The 22086-nt window shown below is 50.4% G+C and overlaps 1 protein-coding gene across 2 annotated transcripts in view; it reads right to left on the bottom strand.

The window, feature by feature from the left end:
* MTOR (mechanistic target of rapamycin kinase) overlaps window positions 1-22086 on the bottom strand; it is a 127194-nt gene that overhangs the window by 33552 nt on the left and 71556 nt on the right. For both annotated transcript variants that reach the window (XM_032360634.1, XM_032360633.1), the window contains exons 29-30: window positions 8364-8439; window positions 5297-5436 (exon numbers count right to left, since the gene is read on the bottom strand). In XM_032360634.1, the coding sequence (XP_032216525.1) occupies window positions 5297-5436; window positions 8364-8439 (216 nt within the window). The remainder of the gene's footprint in view (window positions 1-5296; window positions 5437-8363; window positions 8440-22086) is intronic.

Below are 22086 nucleotides of genomic sequence, written 5' to 3'. Positions count from 1 at the left end.
CTCTCTGTCTACTTGTAATCTCTGTCTGTCAAATAAATAAATAAAATCTTAAAAAAAAAAAGTGTATACGAATGGTTGCAGTCTGAGATGAGACTCAGATGAAATCGGCCAGCACGGAAGGAAGAAGGCTCAGCCATGGTCACACCCAGAGGTCCGGATGCTCACGCTTGGATTCTGCAAAACTACGGTTGAGTGTGGGTCAGGACAAGGAAATACGGAGATGGGAATGGTGCTCCACAGACTTCGATACACAGAGAGCGCGGACGGCCTCTCAGGGAAGATGGCCTGCTGACTGCGGCGCGGTTGCCTTCCCACGTTCCCCTTCTCAATGCAAGGAAACGAGCCCTGGCCAGTGGGAGAATGGGAGCCTGTGTTCCTGTGAGCTTGAAGACTCAGCTAGGACGGTCTAATCTTTCCTGCTTTCCAAAGGAGATGCTGCAGGACTTTTTTATTTTTATAGGATGTTTTAACTTGGTCTTGGCAGTGGAGTCTAGAGAAAAGGTACAAGGTCCAAGTGGCCCAGCTCAGAAGCCGTGGGGCACGGGAGCTGCACCGCACGTGACAAAGACGCCGAAGTCCGCTGGTACTGAAGGGCTCCAGGCGGAGCTCACGGAGAGGCAGCCTGGAGACCGCATCTAGGATGACTGCTCAGGGCTGTGATCCAGCATCGTGGCAAAGGCAGTCACTAACTTCACCGTCTCTCCGGCGCATGCTCATGAGAGTCGGGGACACAACATTCTAGTGCAATACACAGCTCAGATCAAAAAGAGGAAGTGGGCAGCCTTCACGGCCTGTGCACGACTGCAGCTCAGTGATGGGAGCGGGCTGGAAGCCATCCACACCCAGAAACCTTCCACCACTGGCCCCGTGAGGGCTCACCCAGGCGCGGCAGTTCTCACGCTGCCCATGCGTCACAATCCCCTAGAGGCTCCTTCCAATGGACCGCTGGGGGTCACCCCGAGTTTCTGACTCAGGAGGTCTATAGTGGGGTTAAGAACATACGTGTCTAACAAGTTTCTAGGTGATGCTGCTACTGTGGCATGGGGGCCACAGTTTGAGAACCACTGGCTCAGCAGCAGGTTTTTGCTGGGGTCCCTCCTCAATGGAGGGGAGAAAGCCACCTGATCACCGAATGGTCCTTCCAACCCTAGATTTCAAATGTGGTTAGCTGGTGGCTATAGGCAACGCAGCATCCCCTAGTCTTCTGTCAGGACCACCCAGTTCTAGGCCACGGGTCTGGGGATTTAGCTTTGCTTTTCATCTAGTGGCAGGGAGAGAGTTCAGTGTGAAACACCACTAACTGTGACCTCAAAAGACAAAATGGAGAGCAGCACCCCCCCCCCCCCAAAGGAGACACAGGCACCGCCTTCAGGCCACGGCTGTGGTGAGAGCCGCCAGGCCACAAAGAGGTGGGTTCCTGTCCCATTAGCACTCCTTACGCAGAACAGGAGCGCAGAATATACTAAATCCTAACACTCAGAGGCAGGGAGAAAACAAAATCAAATCAATGAGACTATTTGTGGGGCCGACACCAGGCTCTGTTTTCTGACACCTCTCACCGCACACCAGGGAACGCTGGGCAGAAGGCCCACCCTCCAAGGCTTTGACTCTCCCACCTAGGCCAGTGGCAAAAAGCTCAGAGAGCATTCTTTTGTGTGGAACACCTCCGTGGTTGGCTGCCTATGGTTTTGCCCCTGAGCAATCTGTTCTCCGGGGCCCAGAGGCCATGTTCCGGAGCAGTGCGGGGAGGGGACTTACATTCGCTGTGACAGCAGGTGTGGCTGTGCGCACCACGGGGCTGGCCTGGCGGTGGGCGGCTAGCTCTTGTAGTTAGCTTCCCGGGGAATGGGTACGTTCTCAGCTCACTGGTAAGCCCTGATCACTGCAGGTCCCGTCTCTGCTAAGCACTGGCCTCAGTCACGTTCACGATATATACCCGAAGTGAAAGCCATTTACAGATTGCACACTCAAGAGAGCTGACCGAACCAACCAGGTTAGGACCCTGCGGACCATCAGGAAAAGAATTCTGCCTCTTTTATCTCTTTTTATAATCTCTTGCAGTCTGCTGCATTTGTAAATCCCCTGGTCAGCATCAGCAGCCGCTTACGCTTTACAGGTAATTATGAAACTGGAACGCATCCAGGAGAGCAGAGGTAGAGGGGCCGAGTCCTGCCACGGCAGGAGACCCGGATCACTGGCACTCGGGACCCCTCAGGCAGGCCGTGAGACTTCAGAGTCAACTCCCCTGAGTGTCACAGGGGATTAGACAGAGATACATCGAAAAGTCTCTTCAACACACCCAAGCTATCCCTACTTAACCCATGGAAAGAAGTGCTTATCTCTAACTCCTAAAGTGAGGGAGGGGCTGGGAGAGGTCTCAAGGAGGAAGCAACAGTACAGATGGGCTCTGAAAGGTTGGGACAGTGTCTAAAGGTAGAAAAAGGCGCAGAGGAGGAGGTGGGCACTTCAGGAAAGTGAATGAACAAATGCAGACAAAAATTCTGTGGGGTTTGGACAAGAGAAGTTGGGCCAGAGTTCGGATTGTGAGGTCAAGTTCGCTGAGATACGTATGGGTTGGAGTCACAACACAGAAAGACTCGGATGTCAGATTATGACATTTACCCGTAAACCCAAGGGCAGCAGGGAGACACTAAAACAGTTTAGGAATTGATTAGAGTTGAATTTTAGGAATGGTTTGCCTTGGTCTTTCATCCTTCTCCTAATAACATGGTTGTACGATAACCAATTTGAAAATGGAAAAAAAATTGTTTTTGAAATAATGTGGTTAATTCTCAACATACTACTCTTCTGCTTTAGATGGTACTGGTAAGGGGAATGTTCTGTATCTGCACTGTCCACGGTGGTAACCGCTAGCCACATGTGGCTACTGAGTACTCGAAATGTGGCTAGTGTGACTTGAATTACTAATTTTATTTAATTTTAAATAGCTGCCCTTGGTTAGTGGCTACAGTGCAGTTTTAGGTACCTGCTGGATGTCAAAAAACAGAACCCACACTCAGAAACCTTGGTTGTACAAACTAATGAGGCAGACTGGATAGGCTATGCTTCCTCATGGAGGTGAAGGCGTGTGGAATGCTAATTACAGAAATAAGTAATAGCTCTTGAATCCCCCTCATCATGGTTAAGCCAGACAAGCCAATTTCAAGTAATTTTAGACTATTATCTGTATATATGTGATCCAATGCCTAAGGCTAAAATCGTTGACATTAAATTTTCATGCAGTACAATTACATCTTCTATCTTAGGAATACAGTAACAACTTTATATTAAGAAATAAAAATAGCAATTGTTTACCAAAGAATATCTATAATTAGGTACAGAAAGAATGTGGAGTGGGAGAGCGTTCTTTTTGGAAGACTTCCTTTGATTTTTTTCAATAATATTCTTTAAACTGTCCAAGATATCAAATTTCAAAACAAATCTAAAGTTGCCTATTTAAATAGCCTGAGGTTGACTAATCCAATGGAGCGTAACATCGCCCTTCAGAGAGGCAGCACCTGTAGGCTGTGATGTAAAGGTGGCTCACACGTGTTCAGTGAGACAGCAAGCTGCAAACGGTGAGTGGAGTTTACCATCATAAGGTATACGGGTGCGCAGATGCGGACCGTCGCCAGAAGTCCACATGGGGACCTGGTCGTCACAGTGGCTGGGGGGCTAGGGGACAAGGAGAAGACTTGACTTGCACAGTTCTGACACTGTTTTGTACTACTGAATTTTGTGCCATGTGCACATTACCTTTTCTAAAAAATAACGCTTTAAAAATAAAAAGTGAATATAAAAAGGTAGACTAAAGAAAAAACCTTCAGGGACGGAGGTCCCGAACGCAGATACAACTGGGGGGGCACAGGTCTATGCAATTCTGCCTCCCCCGTCTCTCTCTAATCCACTCTCCGACTTTGCTCCCAGAAGGGTTGTGTGTGTCACGCAAACCAGCCAGCCACAGACCAGTCGAGTCCTTCGATGGCCTGTCAGTACCCCAGCTCCTCACCTGGCCTATAAGCCCCACACCGTCTGGGCCCTGGCTCCCTCTCCTGCCTCACCTTCTACCTTCCCACATCACACCTGACCCGCCAAGCCATACTGACCCTTCCGAACCCTGAACACACTGTGCTCGCTCCTTCTCACTGTACCGGTTCAAGTTAGGGATCACTTCCTCCTGGAAGCCTTCCAAAACCTTCCACACCTGGATGAGGGCCCCTTCCTATTTCCCACAGTCCCCTGCGCTTCCTGTTTACGACTGTATTCACTCTGCACCACAGCAGCTCAGCTGTCTGGCCACTGAGCTCTGGGAAGGCAGGGGTGGTGTCTGCCTTGTTCCCTGCCAGTGTCCTTGGGGCCTGGTGTGGAAATGGGCCATGAATAAGTGCTCAGTAATTACTGGCTGGATGGATAAACAGGGGGACCTTCGGTCTCATGTCTCAGAGAAAGTCTGGATAATCTACACATGGGGAGGCGGTGTGGCATTTTCACTACTTAAAACTATAAAATATTTCACCCCCATACTATGGTACTTTGTTTCAACTATTTTAAAAAACTGCACTAGATGCTAGCAAACAGAATAGGGGCCATTTTTCCTTCAAGGTCCCCCCAAAACTCCCCAGACCAAGACGGCGGCAGGTGTTCTCAGCTAAGCATTACTGTCGCTTCTACCTGGGGCACCCCCCCCATCTCCTTCAGCTGTCCCCAGCCTTAGCCCTTCCTCCGGGGAGGAACAGCAAGGCCATCCTGCTCCCTCGGTGGCCTTTCAGAGTCGTCTGCTCGGACCGCTGCCACTGTACTCTCCAGCTTTGATAACTGTCTGCAGTGTGCTTGTCTCATGAACCTCACGATGGAGGAAGCCTTTATTTTCTGTCTTTAATCTCTGGAGCTTCGTAGAGTGCTGGGCATGTAGTCAGCATCCCATAAAGACGAAGCATCTGAAGGGGGCAGAGATTTGTTCTTGTTTTCCAAAACCATGAGCAAAAGCTAATAGAGAAAAGAGAAAACAGGCTAGAGAGTAAGAACCTGAGGTCCTCACAGTCGCTGGGCAAGAGGCAGACAGAAGGAGCAGGTGCAGACCCTAGTGCCTCACCTGAGCCTGTCTTGTCCTAGAGCATTACAAGTGTAAGTTTTAAAAAACAAAACAAAACAAAACAAAACCCTGAAAACCCCAAACACCCAAGTGGCAGACGATTATCGGGAAAACACCAGGTAAAACAATAATGAGTGTCTTAGGTGAGAACTGTTCCTGGGGGAAGCCCTGCAAATCCCGAAGGCCCAGTGAGGCCGCGCTCACCACTCCCCCAGGGCCTCAAGGCAGCGCATGCGGCCCAGCATCAGCTCGGGGTCGTCCTTGTTGGTGTCCATCTTCTTATCGTAGGCCACGAGCGCGTCCTCCCACTCGTGCAGTTTCTCGTACCAGGTAGCCTGGATCTCCTGCCAAGTGGAAAAGACAGAGGACTGTTGTGGGCACGGAGAACAAGGTGTGTTTTGCAATCCACAAACCGCCTTTCCTAAGGCGCTGGATGCTTCACCTATCCCCGTGTGTCCCGGCTTTGGTTGAAAAGAACGTCAGACTATCTGGAGGTATGTCTGGTGGTGGTGTGAATGCTGGGGACTTGGCACGTGGACAGAACAACCCTGGGATGATAATCTGAGCGCAGATGGCAGGCCGTGTCCCCACAGCTCCAGCACGTGGGGACGCAATGACAGGGGACATCATCTGGGACAGCGGGAAGCCCCAACCAGCACTCCTGATGTGGATGCCAAGGCCTTGATCCACTGCACTGTGGACGGTGGCCACAGGACCGGGATGGCAGCTGCTTTCCTGAAGGGGCCTGAAAGACCAGGCGTATCTGCATAGCTGCTGGAGGAAAATAACCCGCTTTTTAAAAGCTCCTGATTCTCTGGTTTTTAAACTTTCAGGAAATAATGGTTTAAAGCACAATATAACACGACCACTTAAAATTCTTTGGAAAACCTTTCCTCCTTCCATCCAATGTTCCCTCCTGCTCAGCGCTTGGCAGCTTTACCAGCATCAGGGGCCAAGGGCTGGTTTCCATTCCCCGGGCAGATGGTGTGCCACGCTGAAACGCAGTGCCAGCCACGTGAGGAAGACGGGCTGCAGACTCCGGCTCTCTAAGTGGTCTGGGGACGGACTCTCTGCCTGTCGCCCACTGACCCCCCACCTCCGTCTGTCTTCTGGGCTTCTCCATCACCAGCTTAGTAAGAGGCTATTTCTCTACCAGGCCAGCGTAGTGGCTCTCCAGGGGTTTTTCTAACAGCAAGATGGTTCCGCAGTGGAATCTGTATGATACAATACAGGGCCCACGTGAGTTTCCCCCATTACCGCCCGCTACTTTCTAAATGGAACTGATATTTGAATAGGTACTTGTGCTGACAGCTACTGAGCTGAGCTCTCTGAAAGGACCTTTTCTTCCTGAACCTCTGCAAGGAGGTCACTTCTATTTTTGGTTGTGAACTCGTGCCCAAGTCCCCTCGTCTGTTTTTGGCACAGCCCATCCCCACTGCAGCCCAGCGGCCCTCTCCCCAGTGTCAGTGAATGGTAGAGCTCACTACCCCACCACCCCCACCAACGGGGGCATGTCTGGCTCTCTGTAAGGTCGAACTACCTAAATTGCCTCTTCCAAGCCTGTTGAGAAGAACATGAAAGAGAAAATGTAGTGGAGTCGCTGTCTTTTAGAAGAGTCACCATGAAGACAGTGTCCCATGAAAAACGCTTAGACTGAAAACGAACACCAGTCTTCCCATTTGGGATTTCTACCCTGCGCGGGCAAGAGAAAGGGGCTCGTGACTGGCGGATGGCACAGGCTCGCCATGAACGAGTTGAAAGCAGAGGGAGAGGCGTATGGCAGGTCAGGCAGGGGGCAGATTTTGAATTGCCATAGATTGCAGAAACTATAAGGTTTAAGCAATGACTCACACGAGAGTCTAATGAGATTGCTGTTACATAAATTGTGCTGAGAAAGCACAGGCTCTGCCAAGAAAAGGCAAACCGTTGTCAAGCTTAATTTGCTTCAGCTACCTAAACATAACAGAAAATCCACCCTAGGTTTAGCAATAATCCTGGAGCGGAGGGTCCCCTTTAGAATCTAGAGACGGAGGAACTTCCCCTAAAGGTTGGTCCTCTGAGCCGCTGGGTAGAAGCTATCCGCTGGCAGATCACCCGAAAGCCAGACGGTCGTGAATCCTTGCTTCTCTGGGCACTGACTGCGGCCCAAGCTCTAAGGACATTGAAGGAGGGGGCATCTTTGTCTGGGGGGCTATGTTAAGTGCCCCCTTAGCCAATCTTCCCTCTATGAATGAGGGTAGTGACAAAGGTGGGTGAGACGTCCCTTCTGCTCTGTCGTCAGGAGAGCTGTCGTCTTGGTCTAGTGACAAATCTGTCCCTGAGACGGCAACATACTCCCTGAAAAATTTCAGTCCAATTTCCTAGCCCCTGTGTGAGGCAAAAACCTGTGAAGCAGCCCCGAATTTCTACACTCTAATACACCGGGCTCTGGATTCTGGCAAGTCGGAGTAAGCAGCCTATACGACTAACAAAAGGTTTCCTCATCAAATACACAGATCCAGAACTTCTTCATCTTCTGGGAAGTCAATGCCATGTTGATTAAGTCAATGCTTCATACGTGGTTAGGAAGGTACCAAAGCACCCTCCCAGGACCACAGAGGGGAACAGGAACATTTGAATACTGGTGAGGCCAAGATGGCAGGAGAGAAGCTGTGTGAGCAATAATGAAACGGACCAATTCCAACAACACGGGTAAGTGATAGAATGTTGTTTTATGGAGAACTGGCTATGGTTTCTTCCAAGGCGGGTACGGAGCATTAACTGTGGGCTGGTGGCGAGGCTCGGGGCCACGGACGACACGAAATAACTCAGGCCGGGGTTATATGGACGAGGCCAGACTGCCTGGGTTCAAGTCCTGGCTCAGCCACTGATTCACTATTGGCTCAGGCAAGCCTGTGACTCCGCTGGGACCACAGGCCCCTTGCCCGTGGAATGGGCTAACCGCCAGACCTCTAGTCGCAGGGCCGGCGTGAGGACCAAAGGAGACGGAGTACCGAGAGTGCGCAGCCAGGGGCCAGGGGCGCGCCAGGAGTCTGAAATATACCAACTACTCCCTATTCGTCAGATTCTGTCCTCGTGATCTGTATTTGGTTTGAATACAGTCCACAGAGCCATGGTCTCCTTTGATACACGAAAGTCAGCAACAGACATCATCGATTGGGAGAAAAAAAAACAAAACAGCAAAAGGAAGGAACTTTCTCAGGGTTGTGGCCGAGTGCCTCCCTTGCCACGGCTCTACTTCTTGCTTTCCTAAAAGGAACGAGGCACTTACCAGCTCTCCGAAGTGTTTCATGGCGTACTCTAGCACCCCGGCGGCTGCCTCTGGCTGCTGTAGCTTATTGTTAATGCTGGGGAAACAAAAGGAGAGCTGGTTATTCTCAACGTGTCGGGGGGCGGGAGGCGCAGGGGTCATGGTGGGCGGGCGGCGCACCAGCACGCCGGAGAAAGCGCCTTGCAGGTGCACAGGCGGCACTCACTGTGTCTGAGCTCCCAGCAAGCCCAGCCCGAATGACTTTACTGGCAGGACGCTGGCATCTTGATCCCACACTCTTGGTTTTGAGGGGCAGTGTCTGGCAGACAGGAAGGCTGGCTGGCTCCCGGCCCTTTCTCTGATCGGCACAGACTGGTGTCCTCTCGGATACTGTCAGTCAGGCAGCATGTGTCTGGTTTCTAAGAACTAGAATCCCTGGGGCCCCAACAGAACACAACCAGATGAGGTCCCTCTGAACTTGTACCTCTCACTTCCTCTCATCAGCTGCCTTCAGGAATGAGACACAGAAGTGGCGCTGAGGCTGGGTCACCCGTTAGTGATAGTGAACCCCAGGGACCGTGGCCGTGAAACCATCTCGACTGCTCCCCTGCGAGAGTCCATTTCCGTCAAAGTCAGATTCTTCCTTAGATCATCTTCAAGGAGCACCCCTGGCCTCTGCAGTGGGCAGCAAAGGGACCCCACCCAGAGTCCCATGGGACGATGTTTTTCACCAACAACACACTACTCTGCTGTAATCGGTGGGCAGCGCGTGGCCCCTGAGGCCGACTGGGGGAATGTCACCTATTGGGACAACTAGGCAGCAGCAGCGACGGGCTGAGCCCAGAACTGGTTAACCAGAGAGGCTGCAGAGAGGTCCCGGAAGCTGCACGAGCTCAGACCCTTGCTCCAACAGCATGTATAAGGGGAAATGGCAACGAAGCCAACGCTTATGTTCAGGAAGGAAATGAGGGGTAAACGGGCCTGAGAAAGTCACGGGCCAACAGTGATGTTATCTGTTCCTAAGTGGGGAGCAAACTCTGAGAGTCCAGCTTGGGAGTCTAGACTGTTCTATTGAGCAAGGGATCTGGTTTACTGCCCTAAGTACAAACTGTCTACTTGACGAGAATTAATTTTTAAGTGGTTTTGGGAAATTCCAGGATTTGGGTTTAATGTGGTAATATGGCAAGAGATTGCTGGGATAAATATTATTTTTTAAAATTCAAGTTCCACCACATTTATTCCAATAAAACCACGAAGGAACTGCCCATAATCTGTCAAACCAGAGAAGTTCACATTTGTGAAAGTAATAATCTAATGCCTCATGTTTACAAAGCACATTTCAAATAATCTTTCCGATCTATCATTCCGTTGACCTCACGCATGTCCGAGAGGGTGGGCAGGAAAGGTATTAGCAGTCTCATTTCACTCCTGGGGAGACTCAGGCCCAAAAGGGCAGCAATTTTCCCCAAGGCCCACCATGCATGGGGAGGGACGTCCCCAGATGATCTGAAGCAGCCTCGTGACTCGCCTTCGGTAAGGTGAGTACGGGTTGGAGCAGCTTTGGCTGCAGAGCCGGAAAGCCTGGGCTTACACTTCCGGAGGCCCGGCTGTGCCACCATAAACAACATACCACATGTAAATACATACAATTATAGAGTCCATACATTGTTTTTGGTGCCAGTGTGGATTACTGGGATGGCCATGGCAGAAATATTAACTGCTCCGATGAGGAGGACAATGTGTTCCTTGCCAAAAGCATAAGATGTTAACTCTAAGAATCAGACATAAAAATCCAGGAGTTCCAATAAATGTCTTCCAATCTTGTGTTCTGGAGCAAGAGCTATTTTCAAGAACAAATTACAAACACTGCCGAAGCTTGCCTCACCCCAGACAAAGCAACACAAAACTGGAGACAAGCAAAAGGCGCTCCCGGTTCCACTCTCCCACTCACCATGCATAAAGGAGAGTGCCCAACAACAAACGGACCCAAATCAGCAAGTACTGATTAAGAACCTCAGAGGAAAAATTTAAGTTTTACCTTAATATTGCTACAGCTTTGATACCCCTCCTCTAAGGACAGACCAACAGAGGTTCGCAAATTAAAAACAGACACACACACAAAAACAACCCAATCTCATCATATGGCTCCCACTCCTTTAAGGGAAAGTTCGAGTAAGTCCCCTGCACGAGGCTTCCCACCTAAATGTGGAGGCTGCAGACGGAGCCCAGTGGGAAGGAAAGAGAACGGCTGGGTTCCTTGGAGGGAACTTCAGCAAGTACCGGGAAACCTGGAGGTGTGCCACGAGACTCCTGATAAGCTCTGCCCAAGAGTATGGACAATCACAGCAACATTACAACTTTGTCTAAATGCACTGAGACATAGCCACGAGAAAGGAGTGGGGTCAGCCTGAGAGAGGGTCCCTTTCACATATGAAATCCCTGGCCTTTGAATCAAGGACCTTAAGGGAAGGAGAAGGTACGCACCTACAGGTGACTTTCGGAGCAGGGTTTTAAGCTCCCCAGCTGCTGTCTCCGTTTGTTCTTTCTTCCTCCCTGTTCCCCCTTTATTTTTCTATAGGATTTTCTCCCCAAGCTACGTTTCTCTCTTCCTGCCTCCCATGGAGCCTCCCAGGTGCGCTACAAGGCTGCTGGAGGGCACGGCGGCTCGAGCGAAGTTCCAGAGGGTGTTAGCTGATCAAACTCCTGGTCGTTGGGGACCTCAACTTTTTCTCCTTGCTCCATGACCTCTGGCATTCCACTGAGGGAGGCAACGTGTAATAGTAACAACAGAAAGACACCTGAGTTTACTGAGCGCTGACTGCGTGTGCCAGGCACGGGGGTTACCGCTTAGATGTGTAATCTCAACTCAGTAAGCTAGACACTAATATTAATATTCCCATTTTACATATGAACCAACCGTGGCCCGGGTCACAGGCTCCCATACCATTCAAAAGAATCTTAGGTAATAACTAAAGGTGTGCTGTAGGCGTAGAGGGCCGGCGCCTTCTACCCTTGAATCAGCAGGCCCGGGTGGACGGCCGCGCGGTGCAGGAAAGCGAGCACCAGACGGTGCCTATCAGTGAGCGAATTCTCTCCGTATAACTTGCCATGCAGGAGGAAGCAGCCGTGCCAGGCTTCATCCCTTCACCCCTCAAGGGATGCTCTGGCTGATGCTCCCTCTACCCCTGAGCTCCCAACTCGTATTTCTCCTTTCCTCTCAGAAGCTGTTGATAGGCCTTGAAGGCTCCCAACCAAAAGGCCAGCCGGGTGGCCCCAGCAGGCTTTTCCAAGGCAACCTGTTGGAGGCTGCCAGGCTCACGGACAGAGCCCAGGCTGCAAAGCGTGGGGGAAAATAAGCATCTGTCGGGAACTCAGTAGCTAAGTGCCCAGTCTCCTGCCTGTTTGGGTGACACGTGGCTGTCCTCTGAAATAGTCCCCTTTTAGACTCAGATGTGGTTTTATGAGACTGAAGAGAGAGACTGTATGTCTGGCTCGTGGGAAGACATCACCTTTGCTCAAGCCCCCTTAACGAGGAGCTCTTGTTTTATGGGGCCGCTGGGAGCCTTCTATAGTCCATTCTCTAAACGCTCCCTTGCGCGCCCCTCCGTCTCCCCTGATTACTGCTGCAGGCTTAAGTAGGGCGAGTGGGGCCAAGCAGAAGACCCTGCTGACATCAGTCCAGGTAAAAAGATCTCACGACCAACAAGCTGACGGAGCTGGAGGTTAGGTGGCAACGTGCCCTTGAGAACTGCCTGGAATGACAGGGCGACAGATTTCCTGTCTACCCCTGACGAGCGCTGAGGCCCCAAAGGAAAAGCGAGCTCTGTGAGCTGGTGGCTGCCGAAGCCCAGGGCCGTCCCCAAGCGCCGTGGGGGTCTCTCTGCATCCGGCTCTGTCTTCCAGGGGGAGCAGCCAAGGGAGAACTTAATGGTCACAAAATCTACAGAGCCACCAGAAATAGCCAATCCGTGTAGTAAATGCCAGCACCCACCGCCGAACCTGACGTAAGAGACCGTGAAGAGACAGACAAACACTGGGCAAGGACAGCCAGTGGGGAGGAGGCCATCAGAGCCTTTTCACTCACTGCCCACCTCCCCTTCTCTACCCCAAGATTTAATTTTTATTAAGGGAAGCTGAGTTAAGAACTAGAATCTGGGAAAATTCCTGGCAATGGAGGGAAACGTTTTCTAGAGTTGAGCTGAATTAATGAATAAGGACGAGTGCCTTCCCTGGCACACACATGACACCACGCGTCTTTTTTCCCCACTGTCCGAAAATTCCTCCGCAGAAGCAGGGAAAGAGCGAGGGTGGCAAAGCGACTTAGGCGTGAGGGAGCTTCTCTCGTGGCCTCTGCGGGCGCCCCAGCAAGAGGGGCGGCTGAGGAGCGAGGGCTGGGAGGAAGTCTACTCCCTTCTCCGGGACTCTCCCCTTCGAGCTTTTCCTCAGGGCTTGTCACGGGCAGGGTGGGACCGACTGGAAGGGTCAGGGGCCACCTGCTCGAGGTCTTAGTGCTGGCCCCCAGCACGGCAGTCCGAGGGTTTCTGACTTGGCATCCGAGTGCCCTGAGGAATTCTGTTGTTTCCTGAAGGCGTTTCAAAGTCATTGCTCCACAGGCTTCTGGATTGATGTCAAATCCAAAGTAATTTGGCCTGATAACTAATTCCTTCTTGTGTGGCTCATCCAATTATCGACCTCCTCTCTTAGCCTCGGTGACCTTCAGGCTATTAAGAGCGAAGCTCGAGCCTGTTGGAAAGTCAGTCAAATAGGGAGCAGCTGCGGTCACATCTGGGCGACCACTTAGGCTTTCCTAGTGCTCCCATCAGGAATTTATGAGAACGTTATGCACTCGCTTCCCCAGTGGCTCTGGGCCTCCTTTCTCCTGCCTATTTCTAGTGCAGACCACAGTCTGTGTTTTATTTGGTTCCTTGTCAAGTAAGAATTCTCTGGATTCCCTTAGTGCCGGGCTGGTGACACACACGCATAGCAGCTGATGGGGACCCTGGCAGCTCTGACCGGGGAGCTCCTGACCAGCCAAGATGCGGCCAAGCTGGACACTGCTTTGGGTCCTCACCACTGCATCGAGCAGTTTATCCTGCTTCTCCTAGAGAAGGGGACCACTTCAGACCATTCCCTGTCCCCTCTCTGAGCCCCGAGACTTAGCTCTATGCCCCAAGCATGATTAAAAACAGAACGGCTTTGGGGCGCCTGGGTGGCTCAGTGGTTTAAGCCGCTGCCTTCGGCTCGGGTCATGATCTCAGGGTCCTGGGATTGGGTCCCGCATCGGGCTCTCTGCTCGGCAGAGCCTGCTTCCCTCTCTCTCTCTCTCTGCCTGCTTCTCCATCTACTTGTGATTTCTCTCTGTCAAATAAATAAATAAAATCTTTAAAAAAAACAAAACAAAACAAAACAGAACGGCTTGATTCCTGCACAGAGCCAGGAGGAGCTGAAGCTGGCTGGGCCCTGATGGCTTTATCAGGCAGTTATCGTGGGACTCTGGGGAACTCAAGGATGTGACAGCCTCTCCCTGAAGAGGGTAAGTGAAAAGCAAAAGGACCGTGGTGAAAACAGAAGGCAACATGAGAGCATCTGAAGCGTGACACAGACAGAGGCCCCGAAGGACAATTTAAGCGCAGGCAGGGGTAAGGCGAAGGCAGGCTGGTTGGCCTCAGTCACCCACCGGAAGCCAGAGTCAGGAGATGACAACAGTACCACTGGCTGTTGGAGTCAAACTTCCCTTTCCTGCTTCAGGAACTCAGGAAAAGTCACTTTACTCCTTTACTACATATTAACAAAGGGAAGGCCAGCCTTGTCAGGAGGTTTCAAAGCTGGGACATTAGGTGTCCCTGGGGCTCTAGGGCACCTCAGGCATCAAGATAAAAAAGGTGTGATGCAGAAGGGGGGGCCTGCCTGGGACATGAAATGGTTTCCTGATGTCTCAGTGCAGAGTGTCTTAAGGATAAAGGGTTTTGCCTGGTCTTCACCCTTTCCCTCGGTCACAGCTGACTGTCATGTACGACTGTCACAATACCTAAAGGACATGCTAAAACTGTATGTGAGAAAGCGGGAATTCTCAAGAATAAAAAAGACAGAATGCCAACAGCTGTGTGGGGACAGAGATCAGGGACAGGGAAGACCTAAAAAAAGTCCTATCTTTCCAAGACTGGAGAGGGGACGTATGTCTTTTTGTTCAATGTCCCTGCAACTTAACCACCTTTTAAAACATACTATTTTTACCTGTGCATATTCTACATACATAAATGGTGAGTAGAGCATCCATTTAATTTTGTATTTTGCTTTTTTGCATGACAGAGACGTTTCCCACTCGATCCAGTCTGGATAATTACTTTGAACAGTTCCATGATTTTGTCCTGCCCATGGCTCCCAGGCCTGTGATGGGTCTCTTGGGTACACCTTCTTGGCTGGGGCTGGGGGCGGGCAGCACTCGCACTCCATCAGCAGACCCGGCGCTGCTCGGGAGCTCGGGAGTACTCTCCCATGTACAGTGAGTGACCTGCCCAGGAGCAGTCTGTCTGCGAGGCCGGCTCTGGGAAGCAGAGCGCCCATCGTCTAAGGACGGACCCAGAACTCAGCGAGAAGCCAGGCAAGCTGCCCCATTCAACCCCTCACCTCTAGGCACCCCTGTGGCTGGACGGGGGCGCTGGGGGCCCGAGCACAACCCGGTGTAAGTCCCTGTAAGGCCTCGAGGCCCAGAGTATCAAGGCGCACGATTTGTGCCGGCCAGGTTTCCAACCCGGGGCCCGTCGGAGGCGAGCTGTAAAAATGACGAATGGCTGTCACATTTCCAAGGCTCCGGCTGATTTAGGGAGCCATTGGCAGACACATCACTCCCAGCATGTCAGCCAGTTAATGAATTCCAACTTTATCTTTCTTGTCAACACTTCTTGACAAATTGGCCATTATCTTTTGATTCTACAACAATGAGCACTGCTCCTTTTCTGGCGATGCCTGGAGGTTTTTCTCCTCCTTTCCGCTTCTTGGTAGCCAGAGTGCAATGAGGAGCTCCCGGGAGAGGAGCAGAGAGAGCAGCTGTCCGGAGGGAACAGCAGTGGGCTGGGTGCTCGGGTGAACCCCAGGCTCATTTTCAACTACCTAGACTCCCCGGCAGAGTCGGTAATTGACTACCATCCTGGTCTCCTGGCTTCCCGGTGTCCATGAGCTGATTCAGTCTCTTATGGGGATGATGCTAGGACACAAAAGGGACATGAGCTGGCATCTAGGGATCTGGCAGCGCTGAGCTCTCGCCTGGCAACTGGGCAAGCAGAGGTGAGATGGCCTTCTGCTCCATTAAGGAGAGAGATGCCACATTGTGGACATGCCGAGGCCCATACTGGAATCAGGAAAGAGAGAAAAAATAAGCTACTTCTGGGTCGAGACAGGCTGACAAAAGATGACCGTGACACGCTATCACTGAGCTGCCAAGATTCATAGTCTCGAGATGACCAAAAAGTTCTGGAGAGACCAGCGGTGTCACCACCAGCACAGGTGGCCATCGCCAGACAGGCTGTGTCAGAGGCAGGTAAAGGCAGAACTCAGCACCTGCTGTATTCCGTCGGTTGTGAGACGCACACTTTGACATCTCTGAATCGTGATATGGGAGGTCTTTCAAGGTTTCGGAGCACTGGGACATGGTTTAATTGCTCGCCCTGGCCCAGGGGTACATAACACTCAGAAGCAGCTTCTCTAACTCACAGTCAGAGAGGTCCCATTAAATCCCAAGGCATCCTGGAAGGTGAGCTAGATAGAGAGGAGGGGCAGATGCTTACTACTGAACTACTGCAAGCTTCCCCCTTTGGCCCTGGCCTGCAATGAAATACCCTCCGTCCTTCTGGTCAGCTTTAGGAGAAACCCCAGGACTCCTCCCTTGGTCCTGCTCCTCGTTCATGGTCAGTTTTCTTGCCCATCTTGTCTCTATAAAGACAAGCTGTTGTACAATGAAGCTGTAGGAGGTCTTCAGAATGGCCAGAAAGAAATGTATGCTCTACTGGTGACTAGTGAGAAATCTGACCTCTTGGGTCTGGCCTGATGTAAGAGGGCATTACAGAAAAAGACAGGCTCAGAAGATCCGGTCTGTGCTTGTGCTCTGGCCACACAGGGGGTTGCCTGATCCGTGCACCTTCTGTTACGTGTGGCTGCCCCCGAGGGGGAGAGATTCCTAGGAAGCACACGGCACTTCTGAAGTCTACATGAACCCAGAGGCTTGGAATGTGTTTTTGTCGAAAAGTGAGGAGCTTTGAGCAAATCCTCACCCCTCTGGCCAGAGTGCTTTTGCTTCCAGCAGAGGTAGAGGAAAAGAACAAGACTGTGTGCCTTTTCTGGAAGCCAGGGAACAACGGGAAAAGCAAGACTCATACATCCAAGCCACACCGTGGTGATACCTTGGGAACATGTGTTTAGAATTAGGACATGGAGTGGGTTTTATACGCCCTTCTAGCCCCTTGCCCAGACTGCAAAGCCCAGGCACACTTGCTATTAACTAGTTGCTCTGGCCCAACTGGCTCAACTTCTCAAACATTCTCAAAGAATTACAGTCCCGTTTTCCCGTTAGTGCAGCCTACGTGAGGGTGGCAGAGGTCTGGCCTGAAGGGAAGCTCTGCATTCCCAGGGCAGCTGGGTACAAATGTGTGGTCTTATCCTGCACCTTGGACAGGGCCTTGTCTCCAGCGAAGAGTGAGTTTCTGTTACTGCAGCGTAATGGGCATTTCATCCCTTTCGGGGACAGCAGGATGTGTCAGGTCCCTGGATAAATTATAGGAAGTACAGCTGCCCAGAGATGCAGCTGTTTTTATGGGGACACGTTACTTTGTTCTGTCTTCAACATGAACTGCTGCACGTGGCCCACCCTGCTGCCCACCCTGCGCCATCCTCCCCCCCGCTCCAGGCCATGATGATGGCTCACTAACAGGTCAACACAGGTTGAAATAACCAGACACGCCAGTTACACGTGCCTCCGCCACAAGGCACAGCAGGACAAAACCTGCCCCAAAAGCTCTGTGGTCCTCCTGCTGGTCATCTTCAAATGTAAAGAAAGAGGAGTAAGACACAAATCAATGGTTTCCAGGGAGACAAAGTGAGTATTCAGTGAGGACACTGCCTCTGGGTATTGATTAAGATACAAGGTGGGACGGAATGAGGTCAGAGCTTCCAGGTCCCACTTCCTTTGGTTCTGTGACTGAGACCTACAGAAGAAAAATGGACTCAGAGCAGGACAGAATGTGGTAGCCAACGATGAAGGCCTCACCATGACAAAGTACTGCCAGTGGCCATGGAGAGAGACTCTAAGTCTCCATGACAGGTGTTTATGTAGGCGAAGACAACCTTCTGCTGGGAATTCATTCTTTCACTTGACAAGTTCCAGGGAAGGATCTCCTTGGGCTCAGGCCTTGTGCTAAGAGCTGGCTGCTAGAGCTACTGTGGTAAACACGACAGATACGGTCTTCGCTTTCGCAGGCCTTACAGGTCAGTTAAATAGATACGCAAACAAAAAAACAAACCCCAAGGTAAGCGCTGTGCAGGTAAGTACCATGAAGAAAACACAGTGCTCCGATGGAGACTAATGTTGGGGGCTTGGTTTAGATTCAGGAGGGCAGGGAGGGCTTTTCTGGTGAGATGATGACCGTATTCCTAAATAATAATACCTTGAAAAAAAAGATTATTTTAGAAAGAGAGAGAAGGAGCGGGAGGGGCGGAGGGAGAGGGTATCTCCGATTCCACGCTCAGCATGGAGCCAGATGTGGGGCTCGGTCTCCCAACCCTGAGAGCACAACCTGAACTGAAACCAAGAGCCAGGTATGTAACCGCCTCTGCCACCCAGGCCCCCCTAAATACTAATACTTTCTAATCGCTGGACACTGACTATGCGTCTGCCACTACTGTTTCATGTGTCCTATTTTTGAGTCAGCCTCCTAGCTGAAGTTTAACCACAATTATATACAAAGTATACACAGGGTACAGTTTGAGAAATCATCACCAAGTAAAAGTACCCTGGTAAGTGCCATCCAGACCCAGAAACACAACACAACACACAGCCAGCAGCCCAGAAGCACGGAGCCTTCGACCATGGCACCCTTCCTCTTCTCTGGAGGCGACAACTGTCTGACTTCTGACACACAGCTTTGGAACATCACCTAAACACTCAACATGAGGTTGCGAGATACATCTATGCTGTCGCGTGCTACGGGAGTTTGCCCTTCGACCGCCGAAGACAACTTCGCTCTATGAATATACCACACCTTACCCATCTGGCCGCGGATGTGCATTTAGCTGCTTGCCAGCTCTTGGCCAGTACGAGCACGGCGTTCCTACAAACGTTCCTGTATGTGTCTTTGGTGCAAGTGTGTTTGCATTTCTGCTGGGACTATACCTAGAGTAGAAGCGCTGGGTTACGGGGTTGGTTCAGCTTTCGAGGACAGTGACACCTCGCTCTCCAAAGGGGTTTTCCCAATTCACATTTCTGTGAAAGTATGTGAAAATATCACGGGAAATATACGAAAATCCCCACTGCTCCACATATTTGTCAGCACTTAGTACTATCAGTGGTTTCTACTGTAGCCACTTTTAGTTGGGTGTTTGGTGGTGGCAGATGGTTTTAATTTGAATTGAGCTTGGGCAGCCTTTCATGCATTCACTGGCCTTGTGGAGATCCTCTTCTGTGCAATAAGTGCCATTGGCATCTCTTGCCGATCTTTAAGTAGGTTACCTTTTAAAAAATTGTTGGGTTGGGGCACCTGGGTGGCTCAGTGGGTTAAGCCTCTGCCTTCAGCTCAGGTCATGATCTCAGGGTCCTGAGATCGAGCCCCGCATCAGACTCTCTGCTCGGCAGGGAGCCTGCTTCCCCCTCTCTCTCTGCCTACTTGTGATCTCTATCAAATAAATAAATAAAATCTTAAAAAAAAAAATCGTTGGGTCACAGCTCTACATATCCTCTGCAGACAGTGTACATAGAGATATGTCCTGGAGATCTCTTCCTGCCTTTTTACTCTCTTCACAGTGTTTTCTAATGAACAAGGATGACTCCTTTTATTGCATTAGATGATGTTTTCTTGGATGGTTGGTGTACTTTGTATCTTGCTTAAGAAATCTTTGCTTATCCCCAGATGCTAAAGATAAGATCTTTTGTTAGATCTTTAGTTTTTAAAAAAAACTAGAAGCTTTAGTTTTTACCTTGCACATGCAGAACTCAAACCTCCTCTGAACTTGGAAGTTTTGTGTGTGGGTGTGAGGTAGGTAAGTCTACCTAGCTGACCTGGAAGAACGTACTGAAATGACTGTCCTTTCTTCCCCGTTCTGTGGTGCCCCCTTGTCAAAAATCAAGTGTCTGCTTATGTGTGGGTGTTTCTGAACATCTGATTCGGCTCCGCTTATCTGCATGTGAGTCTATCCTTGTGCCAACACCACACTGCCCGAATTACTTACGGTAGCTTTGTGATAAATCTTGATTTCTAGTAGTTCAACTCCTTCAAATTTAGTTTTCTTTTCATTTTTTAAAAAAGATTTTATTTATTTATTTGAGAGAGATAGAGAGAAAAAAAGAGAAAGCACAAGCAGAGGGAGAAGGAGGCTCCCCACTGAGCAAGGAGCTCTATGTGGGACTTGATCCCAGGACACTGGATCATGACCTGAGCCAAATGCAGACATTTAACCAGCTAAGCCACCCAGGTGTCCCCAAATTTAGTTTTCTAAAAATGCCTTATTTATTTATTTATTTTTAAAGATTTTATTTATTTATTTGACAGACAGAGATCACAAGTAGGCAGAGAAGCAGGCGGGAAGGGGCGGGGGGATCAGGCTCCCCGCTGAGCAGAGACCCCGATGAGGGGCTCGATCCCAGGACCTTGAGATCATGACCTGAGCCGAAGGCAGAGGCTTTAACCCAGTGAGCCACCCAGGTGCCCCATCTCAATTATTTTAATCCATTGTTTTAGTTAACCAAAAATCCTGTGAGATGAAGTAGTTATGATTTTCATCTCCACTGAACAGATGTGTAAACCCAGAGAAATAATTTGCCCAGGGTCATATAACTATCAAGTGATGGCAAGGGATTTGAACCCAGATTCGCCTGATTCTAGGCCCAACTATTTCAAGTCCTTCATATGCTGCCTTCTTAGTCCCCAAGCCAGATGATCCCTTCAGGGCGTTTAATATGAATGAATTACAATTTCAAGAAATTCTAATGTTCTAAGTCACCCATTTCCAGTTAAAAATCTTGTTTGCCAACCACAAAAAGCCACTTTCACGGTGAGACTTGGGAAAACAGAGCAACAAGAGGTAAAAGCTGCTTAAATTCCTTCCAGAGCTCCTTCTGTCTCCAGAGTAGCAATCATGCCCCTCATTCGGACTCCTTAGGTCCCTAGGGCCTGGCTCCCTCCTCCTCTCCGGCTTTAACTGCCTCCCCCACCTCCCCGCTTAAGCCTACACTGGATTACTTGTGTCTTCCTACTAAGTCAAGGTCTTTCACAAAGCTGCACCTTGCTGTGAGGCACCCCCTCCCCCCACCTCCTCCTTTTTCTCTGAAACCTGGGCATCCCTCCCCCGGGGAGGCCTTCCCAAATTCATCTGGGTTAGGCACTCCTCCTCCTCTGTGCCCCCGTCCTCGAGTGTCACACTGTCCTAGAGCTCAGCTGTCTGTTTCTCCAACTAAACCGTGAGGCAGTTGAGGCTGGGCCAGCACGGTCACTGCTCTGCAACTCCCATGCTGGCTCACAGACCAGTGTTCGCTACCGAATCCAAGGGCAGCAGAGACAGACTCTTTTGCTGGGTGCTACAATGAATAACAGACTCCCGGAGGCTGGAGAGCATGATTTCTAACCTGTCTGGAATGCATGCACTCTTCGAGAAGCTGAGGGAGGAGACGGATGTACCTTCTGGGATGGATGTGGGCTTTTAGCTGAGACAGAAGTAAGACCGAATGACACAGGGTCAGGTATGAAATGGCTGCATAGAGTAAAGAAAGCTGTGGTTCACTGACAGACTTTAGGAGAAGGAAAATATCCCCATTTAGTACACAACTAAACGAACAAGCCAGGTTCTTCTGACAGGAATTCATTCAATAAACTAAGAGTCTGGTTCTGAGGGTCATTCTTTCTCTCCCTCACCAATTTTGCCAGTGATGGCTTAAGAGCAGGCAAGGACAGGAACAAATTAGAATAGGAGGAGTCTCTCCAACCAGAACATTTTTAAGAAAATGAGACCTGACACTCCCATTTGGGTAGAAGAGACCACCTCGAGGCCCTTCCCCGCTCTGAAACCCTCAGGCTGCTCGAATGCCTCTGGTCCTTGGTGCCAGCCCAAAGCAGCACAGCCCAGACTGTGAAGTCTTTGAGAACTTCCAGGCTGAGTGAAAGCTCACTGGCTTTTCTCATTTAGAATATAAGTTTGTTTTCATAAACATCTTTCCCAGGAACACCAAGCTAACCCTCTTTCACCACCAGCAAAATAGAGAAAGGGAAAAACTGCAAGGTGTCCAACCCCTTGCTTTCCAGATTTTTCTCAGTTAATTCCCATTTTTATGGTCACTTTATTCGCTGAAGGGCACAGAAGGGAGTAAAAAAGCCTTTTGGAGAAGGAAAACCGGTCTAGTCTGCCACATCCTTCCTGGTTTTTTCTACTGGCTTAGCTGTACTCAAAACAAGGGTTTACTTTTTCCTTCTTTCAGAAATTCAGAATCTAGGACATCACAGGGTTGTGGATGTTTGGAGAGCTAATAATCTGGCATGGGGAACACTCT

Source organism: Mustela erminea, chromosome 10 (assembly GCF_009829155.1).
Source record: "Mustela erminea isolate mMusErm1 chromosome 10, mMusErm1.Pri, whole genome shotgun sequence".
NCBI lineage: Eukaryota > Metazoa > Chordata > Mammalia > Carnivora > Mustelidae > Mustela > Mustela erminea.
This window is presented reverse-complemented; position numbering and strand designations above follow the sequence as displayed.